This window comes from Hirundo rustica, chromosome 4 (genome assembly GCF_015227805.2).
Source record: "Hirundo rustica isolate bHirRus1 chromosome 4, bHirRus1.pri.v3, whole genome shotgun sequence".
Lineage (NCBI taxonomy): Eukaryota > Metazoa > Chordata > Aves > Passeriformes > Hirundinidae > Hirundo > Hirundo rustica.
The window spans coordinates 56,021,810-56,048,154 of NC_053453.1; the positions used below are offsets into that span (position 1 = coordinate 56,021,810).

Consider the following 26,345-nt stretch of genomic DNA (forward strand, 5'->3'; position numbering starts at 1 on the left):
TGCTGACTCCTCCACAGAAAACTCCAGCTCGTGATGCCCCAGCTCCCCAGCTTGTCCCTCCCACCACAAGTCCTGCCACAAAGGCATGGAGACCACTGAAGACTAAAACAGGGAAAAACAATTTTCTTAACTCTGTATTAATTCAAGCATTGTCTAATACCATCCCTCCTCCCGGTGAAAGAGGAAATCCATAATACCAAGTAGGTGACTTTGAGCTACTTGGACCTGCCATCCAAACCCCCCCTTTAAAACAACATACATGGATCTACTCTAATGATTTGCATGGATCCAAGACCTGGGGATCCTTCCCATTCATCTCAAAGCATTACTCAGATCTGGCCTAAAAGTAAGAGTTGAATGAGCAATAAAGAAACTAAAATAATATTGCTTAAACCACAGAGGTGCCAGCTTTTACTGCCTTTCATTGAGCACACAGTATTTTTCTCCCACTGTTCCAAGGGAAATAACACTCCGTGCAACTGTTATAGGATGTAAAACGTGCACTGTGCTGTTCAGACAGAGCTCGTAATTGAAACATTTAAGCGTCAGTGAAATCCCAAACGTAAAGTTCTTAATTTTCATTCAGCCATGATGTTAAAATTCTGGGGGGGAGTGGAAATTACTACCTCAAAGTGCTTCTAAGGTCTATTCTTTCTGATGCAGTCATCAGAAAGACAAGCTCAGTGAAGATGCCAGCAGCTGCTGCCATACTCCAGCGGCTCGCTACCAACTGCATCACCTGCTTTGCCTTTGTCACCCCTGCCCTGTCCCACACAAGAGGTTATCAAGGGGCTTACCAAGGACACATGGCCTGCTGCCTGCAACACATGAAGGACTGTCACTACCTTCATCCACGGGCTTTCAGCCCTGCAAGAGCAACGAACAGGCTCCCGTTGGAGAGTGGGGCTCCCATTGAGGCAGGCAGCAGTCCAAGCTCAGGACAAACACACCCAAAAGAGGCCCAGCAGGCTCGAGGGCCCATGGAAAGAATTGGCTCAAACATCTTTGTCTAAAGACACGTGACCATTGTTTATAGGAAGGAGAAGGTTATCTTGCAATACTGATCTTATTCAGCAGCTTCCAAGTTGACTGAGTATGACATCAGGCTAGAGAACCTCAGCTGAAACCACTAAAAATTCTGCAGAACTTACAGGGAAGCCCTGAAAGGCTGGTTCGTGTCTCGCAGATCCTCCAGCCACCTTCCCCGACACTCGCGTTCACAAATTCTGCTAGAGCAATCTTGGACTGCATCACACACAAACTCACGTTCGTTACATACCTGCAACCCATGATGCTCACGGGTTGCCTGTTTCACAGTCTGGATGAACTTCAAAGTATTGAATTTAGCCTGGAAATTTTTTACAGGTTTGATATTTGCCTCCCAGAGAGAGGCACATCTCCCCATAAAAATTTGCCTGCAGATAAAGTACTGCTACAGAGTCTGCTTTTGCACTGCTTTCCATCCCCCACCTTCACTCAAATCACACTGGGCATGGTATCTCCCGAAAGGACCCCACCACTGCTTCTTGTCCACGCCTGATGGATCAAATCCACTGATTCCAGTGCTTGTGTGTTCACGTGCAGCCCAGCTGGGAAATGACACCCCAACTTATTGAACCTCAAGAGTACAAGACCTGTATCTTCTCCTGGAGAGGCGCAAAGAGATGTGACAAGTCTGCAACGTGCTAAGTTGTGCTATCATGGTTTTTCAAGTACTGAGGACAGAGGAAGGATGGACTTGTGGTTAGGCCACTAAATAGAGATGTAGCTTCCAGCAGTCCAAGCCTCCTGCCACAAACTGCCCCAACAGTTTCAAGCTGGTCAAATAATCTCTCACATCAGACTTCCCTACCCGTCTTAAGTGCCTGAGAAGGAAATATCTGCAACCAAACATGGAGCACTCAAGACATCAAAATGGTGAGGACTATATAAACAGATACATACCTCACTGGTGAAGACACAGACTGATGTGTTTAATGGTTTATAACACCTGCTTTAGCTGCCTTGAAAGTACTTAAGAGCCAGCAACACACCCTTGGATTAAACCTAAATAATCATTTACAGCAGTAAAAAATGGCTTTTACCATAAGGAGGCCTGGCTCTCGCTTGCACCTGTAACTCTAAATATATTTAACAGGATGACAAACTGTGTATTGTAAGGTGCTAAAAAGCCAAACAGCATTACAGACATTTGCACAGAAAGCAGGGAGACATAGGGAGAGAGGCAATACAAAATGGACAACTCGCTAGGGTCTGATTCGAACACCTTAGAAAAATGCTATTTGCTCAACTCAGGACCAAGCTACCAAGCAGATTTGTAGCAGCTAAAACTACAATAAAATGGAGATGAAAACTCTGTCTTGTGTCCCTAGAAGGGAGATAAATGAGGCTCAGAATGAAGTTCATTTAAATCCACTGAGCTGATACAGAGGGAGTTAGAGAGAACCGCAAAACAAAATGAAAGGCTCAGAAGGAGCCTGCACAGCCAGTGCTGCAATGTCAGACACGCAACACAGTGCCATCTGAAACCTACAGGCACCGTAGCAGGACTCGAGGAAAAAAACAACAGTGGCACTCCTGGGGAAGCCATGCCTGCCCGCACCAGCGCTGGAATAATGCACCAGGGCCCTGCAACACAAGCCCCCAAGAGCAGATGCATTTTGAGGGGTGGTTCAGCGAAGCCTCTGGGGAGGACATCCACTGCTGGAGTAAAACCACCAGAGGAATAGAACTAAGCAACATCTATTTACAGCAGGGAGGAGTATCTGCCCCTTTCATTCACTCCCACCTGGCATCTTCCTTTGGGTCTGTCTCTTATGGGATAGAAGGTGCCTTAAGACAATAGATAATTAGCTGTAATGCATCCTCTGTGGCTACAACAACTTAACAAGGCTTATTTGGAGACGTAATCCAGTTCCCCTTGTTCTCCCAGTTCCCTTCTCCTCTTCCACACCACCCCGCCCCCCCCCCCCCCCCAAATATTTGCATCTCATCTTGACAGGTATTTTGAATTTAAGCTTAATAAAAGTGTTTGTATGTGTCTGTGCACGCTTAGGAGAAGGTACCAAAAAAACACCCTATCTTAACTCTGCCTCCCTGAAACGCGACTCGTTCCATTTTCCCTTCCCCGACAAACTGAGGGAGCTGAAATAAGGAACACCAACTTTGGAATGCCACTCTACCGAAGGATAACTTATTTAAAACATTAGATTCATCCTTTAAAAAACGAAGGGAAAAAATGCCCAGGAAACTGATGCATCACGGTGTTGCATTTGTGTCAAGCTCCGGGTAAACATGCAGCAACACGAATGAAATCTGTCCAGAAAGACTGCATTTCAGCGCCAACCACGCAATCGCCGGCCAAACCACTGCATATGTAACAAAAGTTTGATCTCGCCTGCGAGCGCTCAGCTGCGCTTTTGCCATTTCCTGTGGAAAACTGAAGCCCTGAACCACCGTCTCTCAGCCGGCCCTCGCCGACACCCAGCCCATCGCGCCGCGGCAGGCAGGCGGGCGGGCGGGCGGGCGGGCAGCCCCGGCAGAGCCGTGCGGGGGATGCTCGGCAGCTCCCCTCCGGCCCTCCCCCGCCCCGGGCCGGGCACCGCCGTGCGGGGACAGCCGCGCCGTTCCTCCCTCCCCGGCCCCCCGGCCTCGGCGGCAGGTGCGGCGGCGGCCCGCCCAGCGCCCGGGGGCCCGCCCGGCGCAACAGGTGGTCGGTGGCGCCCGGTCCCGCCCGGCGGCCGCGCTTACCGCTGGCGTTCTTTCCGCAGATGAGGTGCTGGTAGGGCTGCAGCAAACCCCAGAGCTCGGGGTCGTTGTTGACCGTCTGCTCCAGCGCCTCCAGGGTGAAGCGGGGCGCCTCGCCTCCCTCCTTCTCCTTCTCGGCCGGGGAGGCGGCGGCGGCGGCCGGGGGGCGTCCGGGCGGCGGGAGCGGGGCGGCGGGGCCGGCCAGCACCCGAGCGTGGATGTCGCGGAAGAGGCTCTCGGTGCCGGCGGTGAGGTAGATGGCAGCGTGCTCGTGGATGCGCAAGGCCACGCGGCTGTCCACCATCCAGCGGTAGAACTTGCCCACGGAGAAGGCCAGTCCGCACCGGGCCGACTTGCCGCGGCTGAAGCGGTCGCCGCCGCTGCTGCTCATGTTGTAGAGGGAGAGGGCGCCGAGAGCGGCTGCCGTGCAGCGGGCCGCCAGCGTCCAGCCCAGGACGATCTCCATGGCGCTCCGCACCTCGTGCTTGGTGCACTTGGCGAAGCGGAGGCTCAGTCGCTGCGCCTCCCGAGCGATGCGCACCAGCGCCCGGCTCACCAGCGTCGAGAGCCGCGCCGCCGCATCCCGGCTCCCGGGGCTGGCGGCGCCCGGCGCCCGCGGCTCCCGGCGCGGCGGCGGCGGCAGCAGCAGTGCCTCCACCTCCTCCAGGCTCCAGGGGACCTCCTCAAGGTCGGGCAGGAGCCGGGAGCACTGCTGCCCCGCGCAGTCCAGCACCTCGGAGTCTTCCGCTAGGACGGTGTTGACGGTGTCGAAGCTGTTGTGCCGACTGTGCATGGAGTCAGTTAGGTGCGGCCAGCAGCTTCCTCCATAGGGGTACGCGGGGTGCGAATCCGAGCAGCACAGCGACAAGTTGGAGGAGCGCACCGAGTCCGCCGCACCACCATACCCGGAGTCCAGCGTCAGGTCTTCCAGCGTCCTCACCGCCGTCTTACCTCTCCGGGCCATCCCCGCACTTCATGCTGCACCCGCGGGACCCGGGCGGGGAGCGGATCACGGAAACGCGGGGGGAAAGAGCAGCGAGCGGGCGCGTCGTTACCCGACGGCCGCTTCGCTCCGCTCCGCCAGACGGCAGCGAAGCGGCGGTGCTGCCTGCGCCCTGCTCCTGCTACCGCCGGCCGAGCCCCGCCGCCGGCCCGGCTCCGGCTCCTGCACTGCGCCGCGCCGCCGGCCCGACACCGCACCGCAGCGCAGCGCCGGCCAGCGGGCGCGGGGGGCGGGGCCATGCAAAGAGCCGCCGGCTCCCGGCCAATGGGGAGGCCGAGGGGCGGAGACATGCAAAGCAGCGCGCCCGGCGGCCAATGGGACGGCGCCCTGCGGCGGCCGCCCCGCCCTCCGCTCCGCGGGGCCGCTCCGCGCCGCGCCGCGCGGGCCGGGAGGGGGCGCGGCCCGTCCGGCGCCGCCGGCCCCGCGGCGTCCCGGGCCCGCCCGCAGGGCCGCCGGTGCGCGGAGCCCGCCCGGGCTGCGAGCCCCGCGCAGGCAGCGCCTCGAGGACTGGGACTTTCTGCCCTGTAAAGCGAAGATGTGTTAATGCGGGAGAGTGCGGCCAGCCGTGTTCTCTCGTCCCCGCGGCTGGGAACGGCGCGGCTCTGCTACGTGCATTTACGCCGTTCCCCAGGCGTACGAACTAGAGCCCCGCTCCAGCCCTTGCTGGATTTTCACACCAGCAGTTCCCTGATGTTGCTATAAACAAATGACAGGGAGCGCAGGCACTCACACATCTCATCAGACAGACGAGATGTTTTGAAATCAAGCAGAAACTGCCACGTAAGAATCCCATCCATCACTCGAGTCGGGAAGAGCAATTTCCAAATAATTAAAACAAGTACAATATAACCCTTTGACATTCTTGACGTTAACCCATTAAGTATCATGAAGGCTTTGACAAGTAAGAATTGTACTGGGCTTAGGGCACATTTCCTATGCATAGTAAGATGGGCTTTGTGCAAGACAATTTATCCTCGACTAATGTATTTTAATCTTACATTGCTTGGCATTAGCTTTATCAGGAGTTGCCTGACTAATGTCTGAGGCAGCAGACTGGAAATGCACGTTTGTGTGCTCTGGTTTTGAAGAAATCTTACATCCTTTTAGGCATAAAATACCAGCAAATTTCTATCCCTTTAAGGATAAAAGCCTAGCAAACACATTTCTCTATCATGCCAACAGAGGCAGCCAAAATTCTTGGACAGACAAGACAACTCATGTAAGAGATTTCCCCATCCAAGCAAGCCTGGCACTCCTTCAATATCAGCTTCCTAGAGGAGAGGCACGAACACAACTACAGGTAGGCTCATTTGTCAGTCGGGCTGGGGAGAACTAGGACACCACCAAAAACACCAAGAGGGGGTTGCTTTCCAAATGAAGTCAAGTGCTGTCAAAAACTGCTTTCTCAGCATAGTCTTGGCCTTTCCACAAGATGCAATATGCACGAGGGGTTTCCACAGATTTCCCAAACGCTGCCATATCCTGATAAAAGGTAGAAGAGCTGAGAATAGGAGCAACCTGAACTTAAGCCACTGTCACAAGTGAAGTAAGATGCTGAGGCCCGCGCTGCTGGCAACAGCCCGCCTTGGGACTGGCTCACCAAAAATGAAAGCATACTTCGAGAGTAAAAAAAAATCCTGCGGACTTTGCAGCAATCCAGCAGTACATCTGGCAGTAGAGCCCTCTGGTGTCTTCACCATCTCAGTGCAGTGGTTGTTCAAAATTCCCCTTTCCATTTGGTAGGAGAAGGAAGGCACCAGCAGGTGTAAACCCCTCAGGATAGTTATTTTTCTTATTCCATTCACCTGACTCTGTCCTTATGCTCTCATAGAATGCCACAACTGCACATGCTGAGCATACAAGAACAGGTCAAACTCAGGGAAAATTCAAGTTGGGGAGATTTTCTAATAATTGGTTTCATAGATAACACAAGGTGGGCATCCAGGGAGGATGGAACAAGAGAAGCAGGTTTTTTGTTCACCAACCTTTGTGAAAAACTGCAAACCTTTCGGTGCAGCATAAGTTTTAGGCTACAACATTACATTGAGATGAATAGGATAAATGAGAAGTGGACAGTTGTCTTAGGCAACATGAAGACTCAGGCATCTCTATCATTGACTCAGAAACAATTTTGACTTCTAAAGAGGTTGGGGTTTTATGTTTTTAATTCAGAAAGCAAAATATTGGGTCTTACTGGAGATTTTGTAGCTGCAACCTTGCACACGGCAGTTTGGCTTCCAGCCACACTACCCGCTTGGAAGATGTTGCAATGCTTGGACATACCAAAGGCATGTCAGCAGCACTAGGCTGGTTTAAGCTTTCGAAAGTGGTAGTAAGAACTTCTGAGTCATTTGTTCAGAAGACTAATTACCTTCCCATTGAAAGGGCCTAAGTTCAAATAAGTTCAGTGTGACCAGTCTGGATCTCTGGTGATCTTTTGGTACCCAAAGAATTTCACCTGCCCTGGTGTGGATACGCTAGCTGCTGCATCCCCAAGCGAGATTCAGCATTATTTGGAAAGTGCTCCTCAGACAGGATTCTTTAAACCGCCCTTGGAAAAGACAGGATCAAACAGTTGGAGCAAAACGCACCCCTGCAACATGTACAGTGCCTGCATGGGATGAGCTCTGGAGACAGTCCTTAGCTCTAATCCAGAAAGGGCACCACACCTCTTCTGGCCTGGGAGGAAGGGCAGGTGTCTGCAGCTGCACTCCATTCTGCAAGCCTGACATCCAGGGTCATTTGCCTATGAGACAAGAACACCCACTGCAGAAAACAAAGTCCCTTTATATGTCAAAGGCTGGGTGGAAACAATTTTCAGCTTGTCGGAGACAGGAACATCAATTACCCTTACAGACAATTCAGACAGGGACTGATTAAGTACCATACCAGAATGATAAGTGCCAGCTAACCCTCTGAAAGAAGGAAATTGAACCACATTTTAAAAAGGTGCTTAGGGCAAATTTAAGCAAATGGGAAGTTGGCATTTTTATGGGGAGAGCACCAAGTGCTGCAATTCTTTCCTTCCCCACCCAGTCAACTGCCTGCAAAAGGCATCTTGTTGACAGCAGCAGGGAAAAATATGACAGCAAACAGGCTGCGAGACAGAGCAGAAATTCACCAAGGATTGGGCCACCTCATGTAATTTTTGTATTCAAAATTCAGTGTGCTGCACTGCAGTAACAGTTCAGATCAAAAGCAGAATTCGCAGGATCTCCCTGTCCATATCTCCAGCTGCTAGGAACAAGGAGCAAACCTTAAGAGGACCTTGCTTATATTGTTGGGGGAGTCGGAGTGCTAGTGTTTCTAGTCACAGAAACAGGAGTTCATTTACAAAGCAAGGCTGTAATCCTGTAGCAGTAAAGCAGGTGTGAAACACACATCCCTGGCAGAGGAGCCTCTGGGGCTGCAGCATGTGTACAGTGTGCTGCAAAGAACGCACCCGTCAAAGGAGCCGAGTGTTGGCATCAGGTATCACCATCCCTGCAGGACCACTGGGAGACTGCTGCCAACTGTTTTGACAAGCAGGCTCAGGGAGATGACTCTAGTGTTGCTCCTCAAACACATACAACTCCAAAAGCAGTGGGAATGAGTGACGCAATGAGGCCATCGCCTTGCCAGCTGGAAGGGAAGCACTGGTGGTGCCTCCAGCATGAGTGGGAGGGAAGAACACGTGGCAGGGAAACGCCACGCCACCCGCTTTTTCCTGATCAGCTCCATCCTGCTGAGTTCAGCAACAAGCTGGATTAGGACCCCTGGCTAGGACTTAGCAGGAACATTGCCCCACGGGAGAAGCAAGATTCAGCTGATCAGCTTCCCCTCTTGCAGACACTAAGGAATAGGGCTGCCCCTACATTTCAGCTGACTATTGCTTAGCCAGGGCAGCCACCTGCCTGTATTCCTCTGCTGTGCTGTGCAAAAGCAGCAGCACCAACTTCCCATTGAGCTCAAAACCCTTCCTGACTTTCTTCCTGCAGCCCCCGTGCCCCCTGTGTGCTGAGAGTGGACTTTTGTAACAAGTGTAGACTTGTGCCTGACATGGAAGGGAAAGATTTCTCAAAAGCCTAGGATGCTCTGAGAAACTGCCAGCCTAAACCAAATCTCACCTCGTATAACAAAGCTGTGGAGCCCATGGCCATGGTACAGTTTGGAAGCCAAGAGCACAAATGATTTCAGAAAGAGATCTGACAAATTCCTGGAGGCTAAAGACACTGGTAACTATTAAACACAATGGTGCATGTGCAATCTTCATCTCAGAAAGTTTCTCAACAGCTGTTTGCTAGAAATGAGGTTATGCAAGGGGACAGAGGACTTCGTAATCGCTCAGTTACTCAATGGGTCTGTCCTTGATGGCTATACAAGATGAGACACTTCACTGCAGAGACAGGGCCATAGCCCCCAAGGCAGTTCTTTGGTTTGAATACTTCCACACCAGCCAAGGGCATTACCACCAGTTCACAAGTGCACCTTGGTTCTGCACAGCCAACAGAGAAGTATTTGCTGTCTTTACAAGATATTGGATCTCGTCCTTTGTTCTAAGACAGGATCAACTGCAATCTCTACATGAACCCTGAAAGGTTTTAAAACTTCTTCAAACCATCCATGACAAAGTGTCTAGAACTTCCCTGGATGCTCTGTTTCCAAGTCCAAATAGTCTTACTGCTTGAAACAGCCTTCCTAACACTGACCTAACCTTTACCTTGGCACAAATGGAAAGAATAAAAAGATGCTACCAAACCTTTTTAGTGGTCTGGACTAGCATCTCTGTCTTGTTTACTCTTAGGCAGTATGAAAAGCATATAGAGCCAAACAGAACACAAGTTAGCCCCCAGCATGCAGGTATAGGTTTTTCTCACATTGCACTGCACCACTCCAAAAAGCATAACAGTGTTTGCATGCTTTATGTGCAGTAAGATTATACATACATACTATGTTTTGATCATACATACATACTATGTTTTGATCAGAACTGAAAGAAACAGGAATAGCAGGCTTCCCAGAGGACAGACACAAGGAAAGACTGTTCAGCCAGTGATAATTTTCTTTCCCATCTAAACCATGACAAACATGCATAAGGGATATATGTAAGCGTATATGGGAAAACAATTTAAAGGTGAACTCTAAAGTGACAAATGGGCTTGAGATCAGCAGTGGCTGTTGAGAAAGCCAGCCCTTTATTCTTCCCATGGGGGAATGTCCAGCATAAAACTGTTTCAAGTGACTCTACTATTTTAAGTAATTGCTTCTCTCTGTCTGTCACCAGTGAAATCCTCTTCCTGTTTGGTAGTTCAGGAATGACGGTTTATCACCTCAAGGTGCAGACTGCTCAGACTTGCTGGCTGTTTGCAGGAGTTCAGCCTCACAGTGTAACCATGCTTGCTGCATCCTGATGCTGTGTGGAGGTGACAGGTGGCTCTGGTGCTCACTAGGCCCATGGTGTGCCATGCAGTGCGTTTGTATACAATCCCTAAGGGGTTGTAGTCATTTGTCCTTGTTTGCAATTTAAAAGTCAGTTCTGATTTTAGAAGAAAATAAGTATTTTGTAGGTTTCAAATACTATTCTTCATGGTACTGTTGTCCATGCAATTTTAGGAGGAACGGGTTCTACAATGTGACATTTCCCACTGGCACATGTGCAAAAGGAAAGGAAAGACATAAACCATGCTCTCCATTGACTCCACTCATGGGGGCTTCTTTTAAAACAGAGCGGCAGGGAAAAGACTGAGAAGGTTATCTTTAAATCCATTCACACCTCTGCTTCTTGCCAGCACTTCAGGCTTACTTACATTTCTGCTATTAAAAAAGCATGCTGTCTTATTCCCAGCCAGCACTATTTGATGACGGAAACTCCCAGGTAAAGACTTTCTCAGTTTTCTCATTAAATGCCCTTTTTTTTTTTCCTTAAGGGTTCCTTTGCAGGTAGACAAAAACCTTGCCATTCACATAGCTCTCCTCAGCACCACAAGCTCCCATCTTCACTGTGCACACTGCCACAAATGAGGTCCTGCTCCCAGCATCTCCCATGGCCTCAGTACCACATCCACTCATGGGTGAGTGGGCAGCAAAACAAGCTACCCCAGCCATCTCAGCAGGGAACACCTCTTACACTATCACCCTTCAGGCCAGTTCCAGGAAAAGGGGCTTTTGCAAACAGGTTCCCTACATCACTCTTTTCTTATATAAACATGCAAAGATTTTTTTTTTCCCCCTTTCCCCTGCAATAACTGGGCTGCAGGCCTACCCTATTGGAAAGCACAATTAAGATAAGAGACTAGTAACTCCCTGATATAAAGCGAGAACTTTCTATTTGTAGGCAAATCAAAAAATAAGCCATTTTAAGATTAAGTTTTTTAGTTTCTTGTTTTGGGTTGGTTTTTTTTTTTCCCCTAAAAATAAGAAAACAAAACTGAGGGATTTTGGCATAAGCTAACATTTAAAGAACTGAGCAGTATAATGTAATATCAATCCCTTTCCTTTGTCACTTACAAATTCTTTTGCTTGCTTTCCCTTCAAATGTTGATCAAAGCTTCATTTTTTTAAAAACATTACAGCATTCTGTTCATTCTTTGACTGACCAAAAGTATTGCTGAAATGCTCATAAATAAATCAGAAAAAAAACAAAACTCCACCCAGCTCGCCTCAAGTCGAGTAAGAACTAGGGTTCTTACTCTTACTAGGTCGACTCCAGAAAAACCCATATTGCTTTGAATGCTTTTTCTTGCAGAGGTGTCACATCATTGCTGTCTACCAGGTTCAACACAATGGTACATGTAGCAACATATAACACAAATATCCTTTCTTCTTTAAGATCGATAGTAATTTTTAAAGATTAACAGTAGAAAGCACTAGGGGATGAGAACTGACATTTCTGAACTGTCATGAGGTGTATTTCTTCATTGCATGGAGCCCCTGATGAGGTCCAGCACAGGTCCCCTGGTGAGTCAGAAGTTAAGGGCATGGCAAGATAGGAAGGGTAAAGCCAGATCTCTGCTCTGGGGAATGCACTTGCACGAGGTTCTGATTGGCTTAGGGTAACTGAGGACTCACCCCGCAAAGGCGGCAGCCTCCACAGGGGAACAAACATCTCCTATGAACCCACTGTGGCTTCTGAGTAGCTGTTTTCAGGAACTGGGAAGTTATTATAGACTCCTGCTTTCACACATGGTGAAGGTGGGGGCAAATCATAAAATGTTTGTGGGAAATCTTTCCCTCTAATCAACCCATAATCCTCACTTTTCTCCACCGTCTCCCCCTCCTTCTCTCCCATTACTGGGAGTAGATAAACTATTTATGATGCATACACAGATTATGCTTTATCTACTTTATCCAGCTACCCGCTGGAGTTTTGTGTACTTTAAGAAATACGAGCTACCAAACTGCCTCTTCCAATTGCTATAATTTCAAGTATTTTTTGCATTTGCAGATGCCTAAAGGCTGGGAAACAGGCATTGCAGAAACAGTAAGAAGGGCTAGAAACCATTTCTAGCTCACAACACAAGCTCTCAAATGACGTATATCTCATTTAGAAACCTGTCAAAACACCTCTCCAAACAAGCAACTTATTCTCCTTTCAGAGTTCCCTGTTGTACATCTTGAAATACCTCAAGGCTGATGTCAGTTGCAAAGGTGAAAAAACATTTCCAGTACCTGAAACAGAGGCTGGCAAGGGCTTGCACTTGACAGCTGCTGGATGCTTGAAAGAGACTGTAAATAAAGGACCCCGGGCCTGGGAGGAATTTTGGGTTAAGCACACATGCAGTTTTATCCTGTAGTTACAAGGACTGTGGAAGGGAAGGGCTAAGGACATGCTCTGCCCTGTGGGCAGGGCTTGTGTGCAGGTAAGTGCCCTCAGTGGCTGATGAGCAGATGCTGCACAAGCTAGGTAGGGCCCAGTTTGTAAGCACAGATGGTTAAGGGGCCGTTAAAGACTAATCCTGTGATTTTCTTCAGCTGTGTTTAAGGCATCGAGATAAGCTCTCCACAGACTCACAATGCCTGAAGTTTGTTAGCCCCAAGCACAGAAGATCTGTGGTGATGGTGATAGCCTATTGCCTACATCTGGACTCCCATCTAAATTTCAGTTTAGTCTTAGGAAGTCTCTGAATCCCCATGCCTCGTGGTGCTCATGGACCTGGAGAAATCGCTTCATGTCTCTGAGCTTATACTTTCCAACAGTAAAATGGAGATAATTATATTGACCTTCTTCATAAATGCCTTGCAAATGCTAGACAACAGCTGAGTACTATCATGATTATTGTACAAAATAATCCATTATGGCCTCTGGATGCCAGAGAAGAAATAAATGATGGTGGGAGTCCACATAAACATTGTGTGAGATCAATGCAGGCACTATTACAGTGCTGATCTGGTCTCCTAGTGTTTGTTCCCACAAATCCACATGGGGATGAAAACTCCAAACATATCTCTTGGCTGACAACTGACTGAAGCCGTGTTACAGAGAGGAAAAAAATATCTAACCCCATTGTATTAACCAAACTACATAGTTTCTGCTTTGATCACAGAAGGAAAAAAGTTACTTTGGCCAAGTTTTCTGCATATGAATAGAATTGTTTTAAGTTTGTTTTGGGGATTACTTTTGCAGATGAATGATCTGAGTTTGAAGAAGGCACATTTAAATGTTTAACACTCTGTCAATGTGAGGCACTCATCAGCTTTAAAAATTAAAAATTGTCTGGGAACAAAAGCACTGTCCCGTTTGCTGACAATGAGAAAGAAAAATCCCAAACTCCATGCAAGCTCAAAAAAACATCTTCTGTACTCCACTGAGCAAAGAGGGAAACAGGAGAGTGAATTCAAAGTTTTTCTAGGAAAGCTTCAAAAGAAACCAGCTTAATTCTATGCTGTGCTAAAAGCCAGTCCAAATCCACTTGCTACCTTGTTGAGAAACTGTCTGCTTCCAACCCTCCCTCTACACACCCCAGTCATCACCAATCAATGCCCATTAAAGGTTTAGAGGAGCTACCTTCAAAAGCAAAAGACACTTGGTGTACTCAAAGAGAAGTGCATTGCTTTCGTTCTTATAGTGCTCCAACTCTTGCATTTTTAACGAGGGTGTGTGACAGATGTGCTTCACCTGCTGCTGAGCAGAGAGCAGTAGTGTGCCACAGGCTTGCCCAAGTGGTGGGTATGGGTGTCTTCTCTGAATCCCCCTGTACTGCCCAGGAACGGAGCTGCAGGGTTGGTAGACACTACTCAGCCTTTTCCAAAGTCCTACAATAAGGAAGAGGAAAAGGTTTATATGGATATTTTCTTCTAAAAAGAACTGGTGGAGAAGCTTGGTGCTCAGCCTCTGCAGTCACAGGATGCTGCACACCCTGCACAGCCCCGTTTGCTCGGGCATCCAGATCAGCATGTAGGAGCTGGACTCCCTGGGGCCACCATCTGTGCAGCACATCTGTGGTACCCTCACCAAGCACAGCCAGGCTGGCATGGTGGCTGTCTTGAAGGACAAGCTCATCAGGGTCCACATGACATTGCACTTCAGGGAACACTCACAGCTTGACACAGGCTGGTTCCTAAGTGCCAGGGTGGTTATTAGTCCTTCCCAAGGCATTTCAGCTGCTACCCATGGCTTTTCCAGAGCTACAGAGCACAGAAAGCACTTATCTAATAACATGCAGAAACCTTAATTCTAATGTGTTTCCTTCCTTCCTTATACTCTATGCTTTAAGCCTCATGATGCGTTCCTTGAGGAGACTTGTTGCTCCAGGTACATTCTAATTTTGTGAATGAAAAACGCCCCAGTGACATACCAGCAGACAGAAGGACCATGTGTCTCAGTGAGGCTTTTGGTTGCAAAAACCCATCACCTTAAACTCAACAGCATATAGTGCAATCATCTTCCAGAAAAACAGGGGATGTGGGGGTAAAAGCCCAGGATTCAGATTTTCAATCATGTGGCCTAAAATCAGAGGTCCAGCCTGAGATTCTGTAAAAGCCTCACATATTCCTCTTGGTCTCAGCTGTGGTTTAAAAAAGACAATTCATCCCAGGAAAAAGCATGCACAATATTGGATAGTTAAAACCTGCCACATTAAGAAATATAATGGTGATTTGTCTGCACATATCTGAGCATCCCTGCCTCATGAAGGCACCAAGTTCCTGCTCAGGATGTGTAGAATGCATTTAAACTCTGAAATAATTTTCCTGCCATAGCCCAAGTTTATTTGGAAAAGAGATGACATTTATTCAGTTGGTAAAATAATCCAGCAGCACATACTGTGCCCCACTCACAGCTTCTGGAAGAAAGCCCAATATACACATTCTTACTGGTATAAAAGCTTTTCTGCAGTCACTGGCAAAAGTATTTGGAAAGGGTTTCAAAATACCAGTATCAGCAAGATGCATATGCCTGATTTCTGTTTGCATGGCTCCAATTGCAGAAAGTCATGTAAAGAAGCGGTAAAAAGGCCTTTGGTTACATGTTAGAAAACAAAGTGATGGCAACAGGATTTAAAAGTGCCTTTGCTAATGGGAACCAGGCGGCTAATGTCAGTCCTTTCAGTTGTTTGACAATAGCTAAACCAAGGAAGTTAGATCCAAAGGCAAATAAAATAACCCGTGCTCGCACATCCACCCGCAGGCACAGAAAATCTTCTGTTCCCTGGAGTATGTCCCTGCCCCAGCGCAGAAATCCCCAGCCACACTGGGGACACTGGTTGCACCACAAATTGCAGCAGAAAGCTGAACTGGTGAGAAAAGTAGTGTGGAGAAATCGAAGGGGGAAGGGGAGGGCAAGAGCTCCATTCTGTGATAGAGTTCAGAGCTGGGTCAGCCTTCTAGGTGGATATAGCCAGATGAGGAGAAGGGGGGAGCAGGAGTGAAGGCACAAACTTGCGTTGTTGCTAAAACCAACGCTCAAAGCCCCAGCGCAGTCGCTTCTTAGACAGCCATAGCTGGAACACAACCTCTTTTTGCAAAGCTGTCACCTCAATACGGGCAATTTTTTCTCTCCTCTGATTTTCCCAGGTCAGGCCAGACTATGTTTGGAAACTGAAGAGTGCTCAAGGGAAACGTTGCTCACATTCATTGCTGTACTTTGCACATCCTACTGTTACATCCATGCAAGTGACCACATTGCTAATGTAAAAACTCCTTCTTCATAATAATTTATTCCTAGATGTTGCCACAGCAGCATTTTTTTTATTATTATTTTTTTCCCCCATTAAAAGGTACGACTGTCATATTGGCTTGAAGCATGAGACCATTTAATTGAATATCTGATTTCTGGCAGTGTCTGATCTTGGCTTCTTCCAAAGAAGTCTTAAATATGCTCTGTAACACATGCTACTGGGCAGCAATATGTTGTGGAGGAAGATTTTATTTCAAAGATGACTAGAGTTCAACATGTTTTTTGAGTAGATAGGATAAACAGTATAATTGTGCATTTATTTTTTCTATGCGAATGTCTCAAACTGACATTTCCAAAATTAAACACTCTAAGCAGTGACCTTGGGGCAGTAGGAAGAGCTGAATTTTTGCAATTTTCTCAGCATCAAATGTCTTTTGGCTCTACAAATGAACATGCATGGAAACCTAGAGGCAAATTGTTTAACAAATCAGAAAAATAGCTGAGCAACCTCCCCTCATCCCTGCAATGCCTCAAAATTATTTCTGGGGTTTTTTTTAAGGTGAATTGGAGTATTTAAGTCTCATCCTTCATCAAGGTTTTGCTCCTCCTTGATTTTCTATTAAAGCAGAGAGTGCTTAGTAACACTGCTATTTGTTCCTCCCCATATTCTTGATTTCACAGATTCTGGTTTTCATCTTCTGCTGAATTCTTCAACAAATTTTGGCTGATATACTAATGCATTTACATCTAGCTAGCTAGCTAGCTACCATTTTAGCATTATTCTTCTCATGAGGAAACCAAGACAAATGCTATAGCAAAGCAGTGCTGATTTTCCAAGCAATATTACGTTTCTGTCCCTGTACTGTGATCAAGGGATTTGTTTGCTTTTTGCTCTAATACAACCACATACTCTGTTTCCAACACTGACATACCTTGTGTTCTTCCTTCGAGACTGCCACTAATTCCAGCACAGCCAGATGAGACAGCAGTGGATATTGTTCCTGACAGGGTTATTACTTTGTACTTAGAATGCTGAAACATTTAGAAAAATTATCCCAATTTCAGTGTTTATTCATATAGCATGACATTACTGTTCCAGAAGAAAAACCACACTCTGCCATTAATCCTGTGTGACAGGGCCGCTCTGTCTACTGATAGCATCTGTGTGAAAGGAAGAACAGAAGATCAAACCACACATAAACTGACTCCAGGGCTGAAATTAAGAATAATCCTTCCGATGTAACAATAAAGGTTTGGAAAGAGTTGACATTTTTTATAATGTACTGCCGATAAGACAAAAATGCGACAAAGGCTTCTTGGTTCAAAAATATATGGAGGAATGCTGAAAGCTGTAATATACTGCTCATTTAGGACCCCGCTGCTGAGAGGGTAGGTTCTGGTGAAGAACCTAATTTTTATGCTTAAACACTTTTCAATTCAGAAAGTTCTGTCTCCAACTTACCCAGATGCTGTAGGCAACCAGAACAGGGTGAAGAACAGATCTTCAGCTTGATGATGAAAAATTTTAAAATTATGAAAAAAAGTAGTTTGTGCATGAAGTAAACATTTTGTGTTGTTTAAACATTTTGTCTTTGAGCATTTAGAACTTTCAAATTGAACCTGAAGAAATTTGATATGAAGTTGTGGCAAATCAGAAGATGTTGAAAAGAATGGTCCAGCTGCTTTGAAGTTTGGGTGCTCATTTCTCCCCCCATTTTGTGTATATGAACAATTTGACTAAGCTGATAATTCAGTCTCCAAAGTAACTTTTTTTTTTTTTTTTTTTTTTTTTTTTTTCCCCCGAGAGAACCTCTGGCTATCAAAATGTCATCTCTCTGTGTAGCAAGCAGATACAAAGAGAAAGGTTCTCCCAGTTGCGTCCCTTTAAGTTGCTACTCCTTAAAAGTGTGAGATGTGACACCTAAACCCCATCACTTCACGGCTGAATTACATACAATGAAAGCAAAGTCACAATGACTGCTTTATACTGACAGTAATTTCTGATTAATGGTATCCACTTGCTGAGCTGATGTGGAAAACCATCATGCTCCAGAAGGTCAGTTCAATATAAAGTTCTATAGAGATTAATTCATAAAAATCATCCCTTTCAGGAAAGAAGCTTCTTGTGAAACCTCAATGAAGAGAACTTATGCCTAGATGGGCAGAACAGTTCCTGTTACAAACACCATCCCGACTCCATCCCATCTGACTCCTTCCCATCCTCCTCCTTGCACAGCTTCCTGCGCCCTGGAGAGCCAGAGATGCAGGACTAGGCTAGTGCAGCCATTTCTCTCCTTAAGAAAGGAGAATAATAGGAAAGTCTCTGACGGGGAGAGCTCCCTAAGACCCATCTAACTGTAAGAATCATGTACATCTTGGCTGGATGTCGACAGAGGTGAGGCAGGCATACAGCTGCTCAGTGTACCCTAAATAAGCACAACTGCTGTGCCTCACCAGTGACATCCACTGCAGCACCTGCTTCCAATGTAACAGGCCTGAAAGCAGCCAAGTGACTCTATTTAAAACTAAAGAGAAAAGTACAAAGCTTTGAAGTCAGAAAGCATATAATGAATTCAGCAAAACTTTATATTTCAAAGCCAGTTCTATTTGCAGAAGCCATCTGCCCAGAGAAGAGCTCGAACATGCACCTCTGACAGGAGTCAAAAGAGTTGAGGGAAATAGATCTCATTGAAGATGTTTCAGATCATCCATTCCCACAATATCTGAAATGTCACTTTGTAGTGGAGCAGCTTCCATCTTTATATCAATTACAACATTTACATCCAGCTCCCGCAGTGTTGCTGGCATTTGAAGAGACTGTCCAGTCCAGTAGCTCCCAGCAATTTCTAATTAGATATGCCAATAAGACATCACTGCTTGTTCCTCCTAATGGCAATTGTGAGCTCTCTGAAGCTTAACCTTAAGCCACTGTCTTACTTATCCCTCCAATGATCATTGACCTTCCTCTGTCCCCTTGCCAGTACTCAGCTTTTAAGCCACAAAACCAGAGACAGCTCCATCCAGAAGGACAAGGGGTATTGTGATGTGCAGCCCTTGCTTTCACAGGACAGGAGCACAACCTTTGAGGCAAGCCCTTATGAGTTGCCTTCCCAGGCAGCAAATGCAAACCCACCTCTGGAAAGGCCCAGCAACAGAGACAGCTTTTCCCAGCACCATCTTCCCAGAGCATCCATCAGCCAAACTGTTCTTTAGCATGCAAGGGCTTATATTTCTACTGCAGGCAAAAAACACTGTGTAAAGCTCAAAACAAATCTGTTTAAGAATTCCCTCTGATGTCTCTGGTCTTTCCTATGACCCATAAGAGCCATTAAAATTCTGTCTGATAACTGGTTTCCTGAGAGCATAAGAGCCAGGCAAGACCATGGCAGACTCAGACTCTACTAGTATTTTTCCTGGCTTAAAACAGACACTAAGATAAGCCTGGAAATCATCTGTGAAGCCAACCTTTGTCTTAGACTTTGAAGATTATTCTCTTATTCACAAGGAAGCAGAGAAAGCCAGAGGTTATTCCCCTGGGAAAAGGTAGAAAACAATCACTGGAAGTTTACATCAGGCAGCAGTTGGGGCAGCTGAAAAGAGGTTAGCCATGGCCACTGGTTTTAGCACAACTTGTAACTGTGTGTCCTAGGGTAACTTTATGATGCTTGTATCCCCAATCACCTGTTCTGTTTGTGCTGTATATTGAGTCCTGTGCCTTTAAGACTGGTTCTAAGAGCAAGGAGAAGCGCGGAGTTTGTTTTGAAAAAACTGCCTGACTCCTCCACATTCTTCTGCGGACAGCATGTTCGGCGGAGGCTTGGAGAGACTGCAGGACAGAGATTTTTTTTTTCCTTTTAGTTAGTTTCAGCTAGCTAGAGCAGGAAAGTTCCCTGGACTGTTTTTTTTCCTTTTTCTTAGAACTGTTTAAACCTGCTCTGGACTGAAAACCCAGGGGAGCACTGGGGGCTGCACCTGCGGCCCACCGGGGCCTGGACCTCGGCATTTTCCAGCAGCGCCGGAGGGACTGGGACTGAGGAGAGGCACTGAGAGAGAGCCGAGCTACACCCACGGCAAGGACTTTCTCAATTTGCTATCTCACTTCAGAAGGAGAGGTTTTATTGTTTCATATTATTCATTCTTTATACTTGTATGTACTTTATTTGTTTAGTAAAATAGTTTTTTCCACTTTTCTCCAAAGAGGTTTTTTTTCAGACTAGTTAGAGGGAGAGGCCACTTGGGTTTGCTTCCCAGAGGGATCCTATACAAGGGTTTTCCCCCAAATTTGTCTCCAAACCAGGACACCGTGTGAATGCTAACTGTCCACAGGCAGCATCTCCCCAGATCTCTGCCCAGATGCACTGCTGGCATTTACAGATATCGTAGGATCATTGCTGTCTTTGATAGAGAACAGTGACCCTAATAGAGGCAAAAATTACCATGGAGAATGGGGAGGGTATCAGCCAGCCGAGAGAGAGAGCGATAATGTGACTGTGTAAGCCTTATTTTATTAGAAATAATCTTAAACCCAGTTTCCTCTTATTCCTAAAATCTTTACTTTGTTTTAGTGCTCACTGGATGCAGTCCTTTGTAAATGTATACAGTTCACAATAATGTAGTGTTTCAGCTCATCAGAATACTTAGTGTATTTCACTCTTTAAGATATTCCTGTCAAGTAACTATTTCTTCATGCATGGGTTTGGTTAAGACATTATCAGCCTTTTCTCACCTGCACTCATATTTATGCCTGTGGGAAGCCATGTCCTGAGCCCTGCTGCATCACGTCACAACACCCTTCTAAGAAAGGCTCTCTAGGATGTGGAGGAAGCAAAGTGCAATATACATCCTTGATAGTCTTGAAACAGAAGCTTTTAGCCTCTGCAGATTTGTCAGTCCAAGAGATTGATTGTTTTTCTGTGCCTGTGGATGAAAGTGGGCGTAGAGATCCTCCACACTCTGACAGTGATTCAGAAGGGTGCTCCAGAGCCCCTGTGCCACACAGATTCACACAACAGTCCAGTGCTTATAACCAAGCAGTTAAAATTGGGTTGAAACCACTGGCACACAATCCCACCTCTGATCTCACTGTGACTCCAGGAGAGGAAAAAACTCCACACTTACACACAGCTTCTCTGGCTTCAGCTGGGCTCTGTCAGCATCCAGCTCTTCTTAGGTCAGTACCTGCACAGCAAGAGGAGCAAGTCTTCCAGACTTTTTCCTAGTCTCAAAATAGCTGCTGTAAAAGAAAAAGCAGATTCTTCCCAATCAGTGACAATTATTATAATAATGATAAAAAACAAAAACCCACAATACTCACTGATATTTACATAAAGAGATTCTAACTGCAGCCTTAATACTGCCTGAATTAGCATAGCATCCCCACAGGATTGCAGACCCCATCTGAGCCACATGGCGCATCCTCCAGCTGGTGTCTGTCAGGACAAACCCAGACAGGCACGATCACCTCTAAAATGCTGAGGCTCAGGTGCTTCTCACTGCCTCAAAATCTCTGTTCATCCTACTGGAGGACCTCCCAGGAGCTGGTAGAAAACCTGCTGTGTTGCTGCTGATGCCTAGTGATAATTCCCCACAGAAGAAGTTGCTTAACATGGCATAATCCTCAGCCCTTTATCTTAAATTTTTGTACAGTAACTTATTTCTTGTTGTTCTCAGTTTGGCGGGGGGGGGGGGGGGGGGGGGGGGGCTGTGCTAATTTATTATCTGGACACCTTCACTCAGCAGGTCACCTCCTTCTCATTCTGTGGCCAGCTGTTGTCTTCAGAGGCACTGGACAGCCAGATGGACTGAGCAATGTGCTTACCTGTTCAACACTGCTCTATCAGCACTGCTTTTGGTGAAGGGTAAGACAAGGATATGGCAAACACCAGTGGCTGTTTTTTTCCACCTTTTCTTTTTAAAATGGCTACCCCTCATATGTTGTGGGTTTATTCCAAACTGAGCATTTTTTTACTTTTCATTCTCAGAAAAAAACTGTGGCAGAACAAGCTGATGCATAGTCATCGCTGGTAGTTAATGCATTGCTGGGTTTTAATGCATAGAGGTCGGCACTGGAAATAGGTTCCTTTTGGCCACTGAATTTTATATGGAAGGATGGGAGAGGGAACAGGAGCATTTAAACCTGAAAAAATTTCTGAACGTAGAAAAGAGTGGCAAGCTTGGTTCAATAGTCTCATGGCAGACTATGGCTGTAAGGGGCAGAGGACACTTTTCCCAGGGCAAAGCTGCCTCACCATGGAGGCCAAAATGTTGGATTTGGAATCCAGAATGCTTGCTCCCAAAACTTTTTAAGCACATACATCAAGGAGTCAAGTAAGTAAAATCACAGCTACTAAATTATTTGTGTTCCAGCAATATACAACTGAAGTGCTAATACATACCAGCTGTACCTACATGTCAGCTTTTTTTAAACTAAGGTAATTTCTTTGCTGTACCAAGAGGAGGAGAAGGTCAACAAAGACACATTTAGTCCAGGTTCTGCACTGATAAGAGGTCTAGTGCAGGCTGTTAATTCTTTCCGGCTTCAGAAGGTCCGAAAAAGCAGGAGCTGGACTCTTCTTCAGTGTAACCTGACATTAAAATGACATTCTTCAAAAAGTGCCTGCAATAAAGCAGCATTTTATTACTGAGAAGGTGTGCTCCCAGAAAGGATCAAGGTCATATCTGCTGAATTTAATGACAGAAAATAAGCTTGTGACATATTACTTGTGCGGAGTTAACTTGACCAAGAGATAATTAATGGAAGATGTGTAGTTGAGTCTCGTGTGCTGCTTTGAAAGTCTCAGGCTTTAATTGGTACCATTGGCTCTTATAAAATAAACTGTGCTTCTGATCCAGCTCAGAAATCAAAACATGGCATTAAAAAAAAAAAAAAAAAAAAAAAGGAAGAAGAAAAGAGAAAAAGAAAGCAAAGCATTTTACTCTAGAAACTGGCCTTCTGATAAAGTGTTTTTAAAATTTGGAGTGTTTTAAATGGGTTCCTGGCTTCCAGAGTTGTTACTCTCCCCAATGTTGTGTTATATACTCTCTGATTTCCCACCCACAGCTCATACTTTATGTAGCTGGTGACTCTTGATGACGCATTTTGATGCATTCAGCACAACCACACATTAGCATGAACCAGAGCTTACCATATTTCTGGCTGTGGAGCTTGAGTAAACATGGACCTGTGCCCAGACAGAGTTGGCGGTGGCTAGAAAACCAATACTGAAAGTCTAATGAGAACTGGCAAAAAATCTTCTCTACTTGAAAACATGATACTGGAGCAAAGCTGTCATCTTTCAGGGTACTGAGGGCTTTCAGGCAGCCTAGTTTTGGTGTTGGGAGCAGGCGCTACCCTTTCCATTTCCCTGGCTCCTTCCCATTCTTCACAGTCACTTGGGAGCCATTTTCACAAATCTTACTTGTGCACACAGATCAGGCAGAGCTGATAAGGAGAAGAGGGTATGATTGCAGAGTGTCTCTGCCACTGACTCTCTGTGTGGCCTCATCACACCACGGCTCAATTTCTCCCTATAAAATGACTAACAGCACTTCCCTACCTCCTGGGGAAATCATGAGGATAAAAACAGTGACAGCCACAAAGCACAAGGTTATTACAGCCATCCGTCCAGGGTGACTGTCAGCTCCAGCACACAGGCTGCCCCCCGACACCGTGCTGAGGGCAGTCCCAGCCGCAGCCCTGTTGGATGGAGCATGTGCCACGCTTCTCTGGTACAGGTGCCCCTAGGCTCAGAGGGTTGAACCTCATACTAACTATATTCTGCCTCAGAAATTAAACCTCTTTCATAGGTTTCCTAGTTTCTTCCAGGAGAAGGCAGCAAAGGAAATCTCTGCCACCTTGGACTTGCTGGGGAAAACTGAGCATGGGATCACCCTCTGCTTCATGCCAGGCTCCTCTCCTGACAGGGAGAAGCTGAAAAGCCATACTGAGAGCCACACTGGAAGCCTCTGCTCTTCCCTCCTCCACAAAAGCAACAACTAGGTGTGGAAAGATGCTGTCAATCCCTATACCACATCAGTTCTTGCCACAAGCGCTCCCTCACTTCTAACCACCCTGAAAGGAAGCACAGTGTAAACAGTCTAGTAAGATCTATTCCAGATGCCTGCTGTGGTACATCAGGAGATTAACATATTAACTCTTAAAAGCCCTCTAATTTTAAGGAGAACTCTGTACTTAAACTGAAAGAAGTTTTGCAGAGATCAGCAGAGTTCCTCTGATAGTAGGGAACCAGGGTAACCTGTGAACAGCAGACTCTATGGATAATTGGGAAAATTATTCAATGATACTTTTAAAGTACTTTGGATTACAATATTATATGGTCGGTAATACTTTTCTAATCTTTTCAAGTCTACATTTGCAATGGTTTGCTTATTGCTAGGTTTTGCCTTGCAATCAGATAAACATACTCTTTGCTCCAACTGGAGCTCCAACTAAGCCGAGAAAGTAAAGTCAGACATGGATAAATATGTCTACTTGATGCAATAAGATGGGGGGGCGGGGGGGGGTTGAGCGGTGGTTTGGGGCATATAGTATTACCTACAATCTGTCATTAAAGTACTAATTGTTAGAGAAATAGGAGACGAAACAAACATCTCAAAATTGTACAAGGACCTGAGGCAGATACCAAGATGGCCCATGGGGCAAGGAGAGGCAGCAGCAAGTATACAGTAGAGGTCAGCACAGTGGATGGGAGGGATAAACCTCCTGAAATATCCAGCACTGGCACTATGCCCAATATATGCATCCAGGAGCCTGGCAGGCTTCTCCTAAAAACAGGTTTCCCAAACAACGCTACATCAGTTGGACCATCCTGCCACCAGGGCTGATTAAGGAGAGCAGTCTGCCTGTGACCAGCTGCATCATGTAGGCAAAGGGGAGGAAGAGGTATGTGTTACATCTTTTACACCACAACTGATTTTTTTCCATGTCTTCCACCATGCCATGTTCATACTCTGACTGAACTCTACAGAAATCAGCAGTGACAATAAATGTGCTTTCACAACCAGCTGCTCCCATGCCCCCTTCACTTGGCCAAACAGACAATATATACGGCTTTTTAATTATCAAGCAGCAGTCACAAACAAATGCTATGAAAATCTGGCCCTGAAACAGTGCTCAGAGCAAAAATTAGCCCCAGAGCAATTGGATGTTAGGCGTGTTTCCCACATTTTCATCTAGACATACTAAGCAGCAAAAAAGCTGGTACAACCAGAGAGCTGGGAGCATCCCTGGTGGAGAAAAGATCTGGCTGCTAGGGGTTTGCAGTGGTTGCTCTGGAGGAGCTTCTCCATACTTCCGGGCAGGCAGCGCTGGAGAAAAAAGGGACACATCTAAGGCAGTCTAGGCTGTCAGGGAGCCACAGCAAGAGTGGTGTGTCATAGCTTGCAGAAACTAGAGTCCCAGCTTGCCCCAGAAACCCTATTCTTGGCCTGGTATGCATCTGCTCTCACTCCTGAGCAGCACCACATAAAGTGTCCACATGGGACAAACGCTTCAATTTAAAAACACTGAACCCAAACCAGCCAACAATTCAGGAACCCAGAGCTGCTGCTTTTCCTCAAGGCAGATTTCTTTTGAAGCCAACTATTCATATTTCCTCCTCAGTCTTGTCAACAATGGTTCAGGCAAAAGCTGTTTGGTTAAAGTAGGTTATTTCCTTGGTTTTGTCCTGTCCCTTTCACCTTTACATTACATGAGGACGATGCATATTCCATTTCATGTAAGCCCAGAAGTATGCAAATGATTATGTATGACCAGCTACATATATAATTGTCTTAGATGTAGGCCTATAAATGATTCATTAAGATCTGTATCAGCTGGTTATTTAATGTGTCCTGCTAATTAAAACATTGTGATAAAGACAACTACAGCTCTCTGTAATTATGCCTCTGGACAATGCGATGCACTTATAACCATTATTTGAAATCCTGGTTGTAAGTTGACTCCTAAAGTAGGGTAGAAAAATATAGGTTAACTACTGCTGTTAATTGCCCTTCGTTACTAAGATTATTTTAGAATTTCATTGCACAACTCCATGAAACTCTTCTGCACAGTGTGCATTACAGTCACCGTTAGGTGACAATGCTGTACACTGCATTATCCTTTTGTATACCTGAGAAGCTTGTGGGGAAAAAAAAAAAAGGAAAAAAAGGACTATTGCAGCTAGAAGGAATGTGTCTGGCTTGGCTCATCTGGAAGGGAGTGGACCAAAGAAATGTTTGAGGAAATGCAGTGTTTTACCCTACATAATCAAATTCAGCTTTTTGTGCTCAAGCTAGAGATCCTGATAGGCTCAGTGTAAGCTTCTCCTGAGTAAGGTCCATAGATCTGTGGTCACCATATGCAGTATACAGCTTCCGTAAGGGAAACACAGTGACTCAGAAAGCACATTAGGCCCTGTTTTATTGGTTAAAAAAGAAACTCCACCAAGTTTATGTCAGCATAACTAAGCAGGTCTAACTCAGTTTGTCTACAGTCTTGATCTC

At 46.1% G+C, this 26,345-nt stretch overlaps 1 protein-coding gene across 2 annotated transcripts in view; it reads right to left on the reverse strand.

Annotated features, from left to right (window-relative positions):
- ABTB3 (ankyrin repeat and BTB domain containing 3) overlaps nucleotides 1-12,514 on the reverse strand; it is a 184,068-nt gene extending 171,554 nt beyond the window's left edge. The window contains exons 1-2 of one of the 2 annotated variants that reach the window (XM_058420229.1): nucleotides 3,938-4,828; nucleotides 3,751-3,880 (exon numbers count right to left, since the gene is read on the reverse strand). In XM_058420229.1, the coding sequence (XP_058276212.1) occupies nucleotides 3,751-3,880; nucleotides 3,938-4,711 (904 nt within the window). In that variant the 5' untranslated portion in view covers nucleotides 4,712-4,828. Of the gene's footprint in view, nucleotides 1-3,750; nucleotides 3,881-3,937; nucleotides 4,829-12,397 lie in introns of those variants that run through there. The other variant, XM_040061673.2, reaches the window with a different exon arrangement.
- Between the last annotated feature and the right edge of the window lie 13,831 nt (nucleotides 12,515-26,345).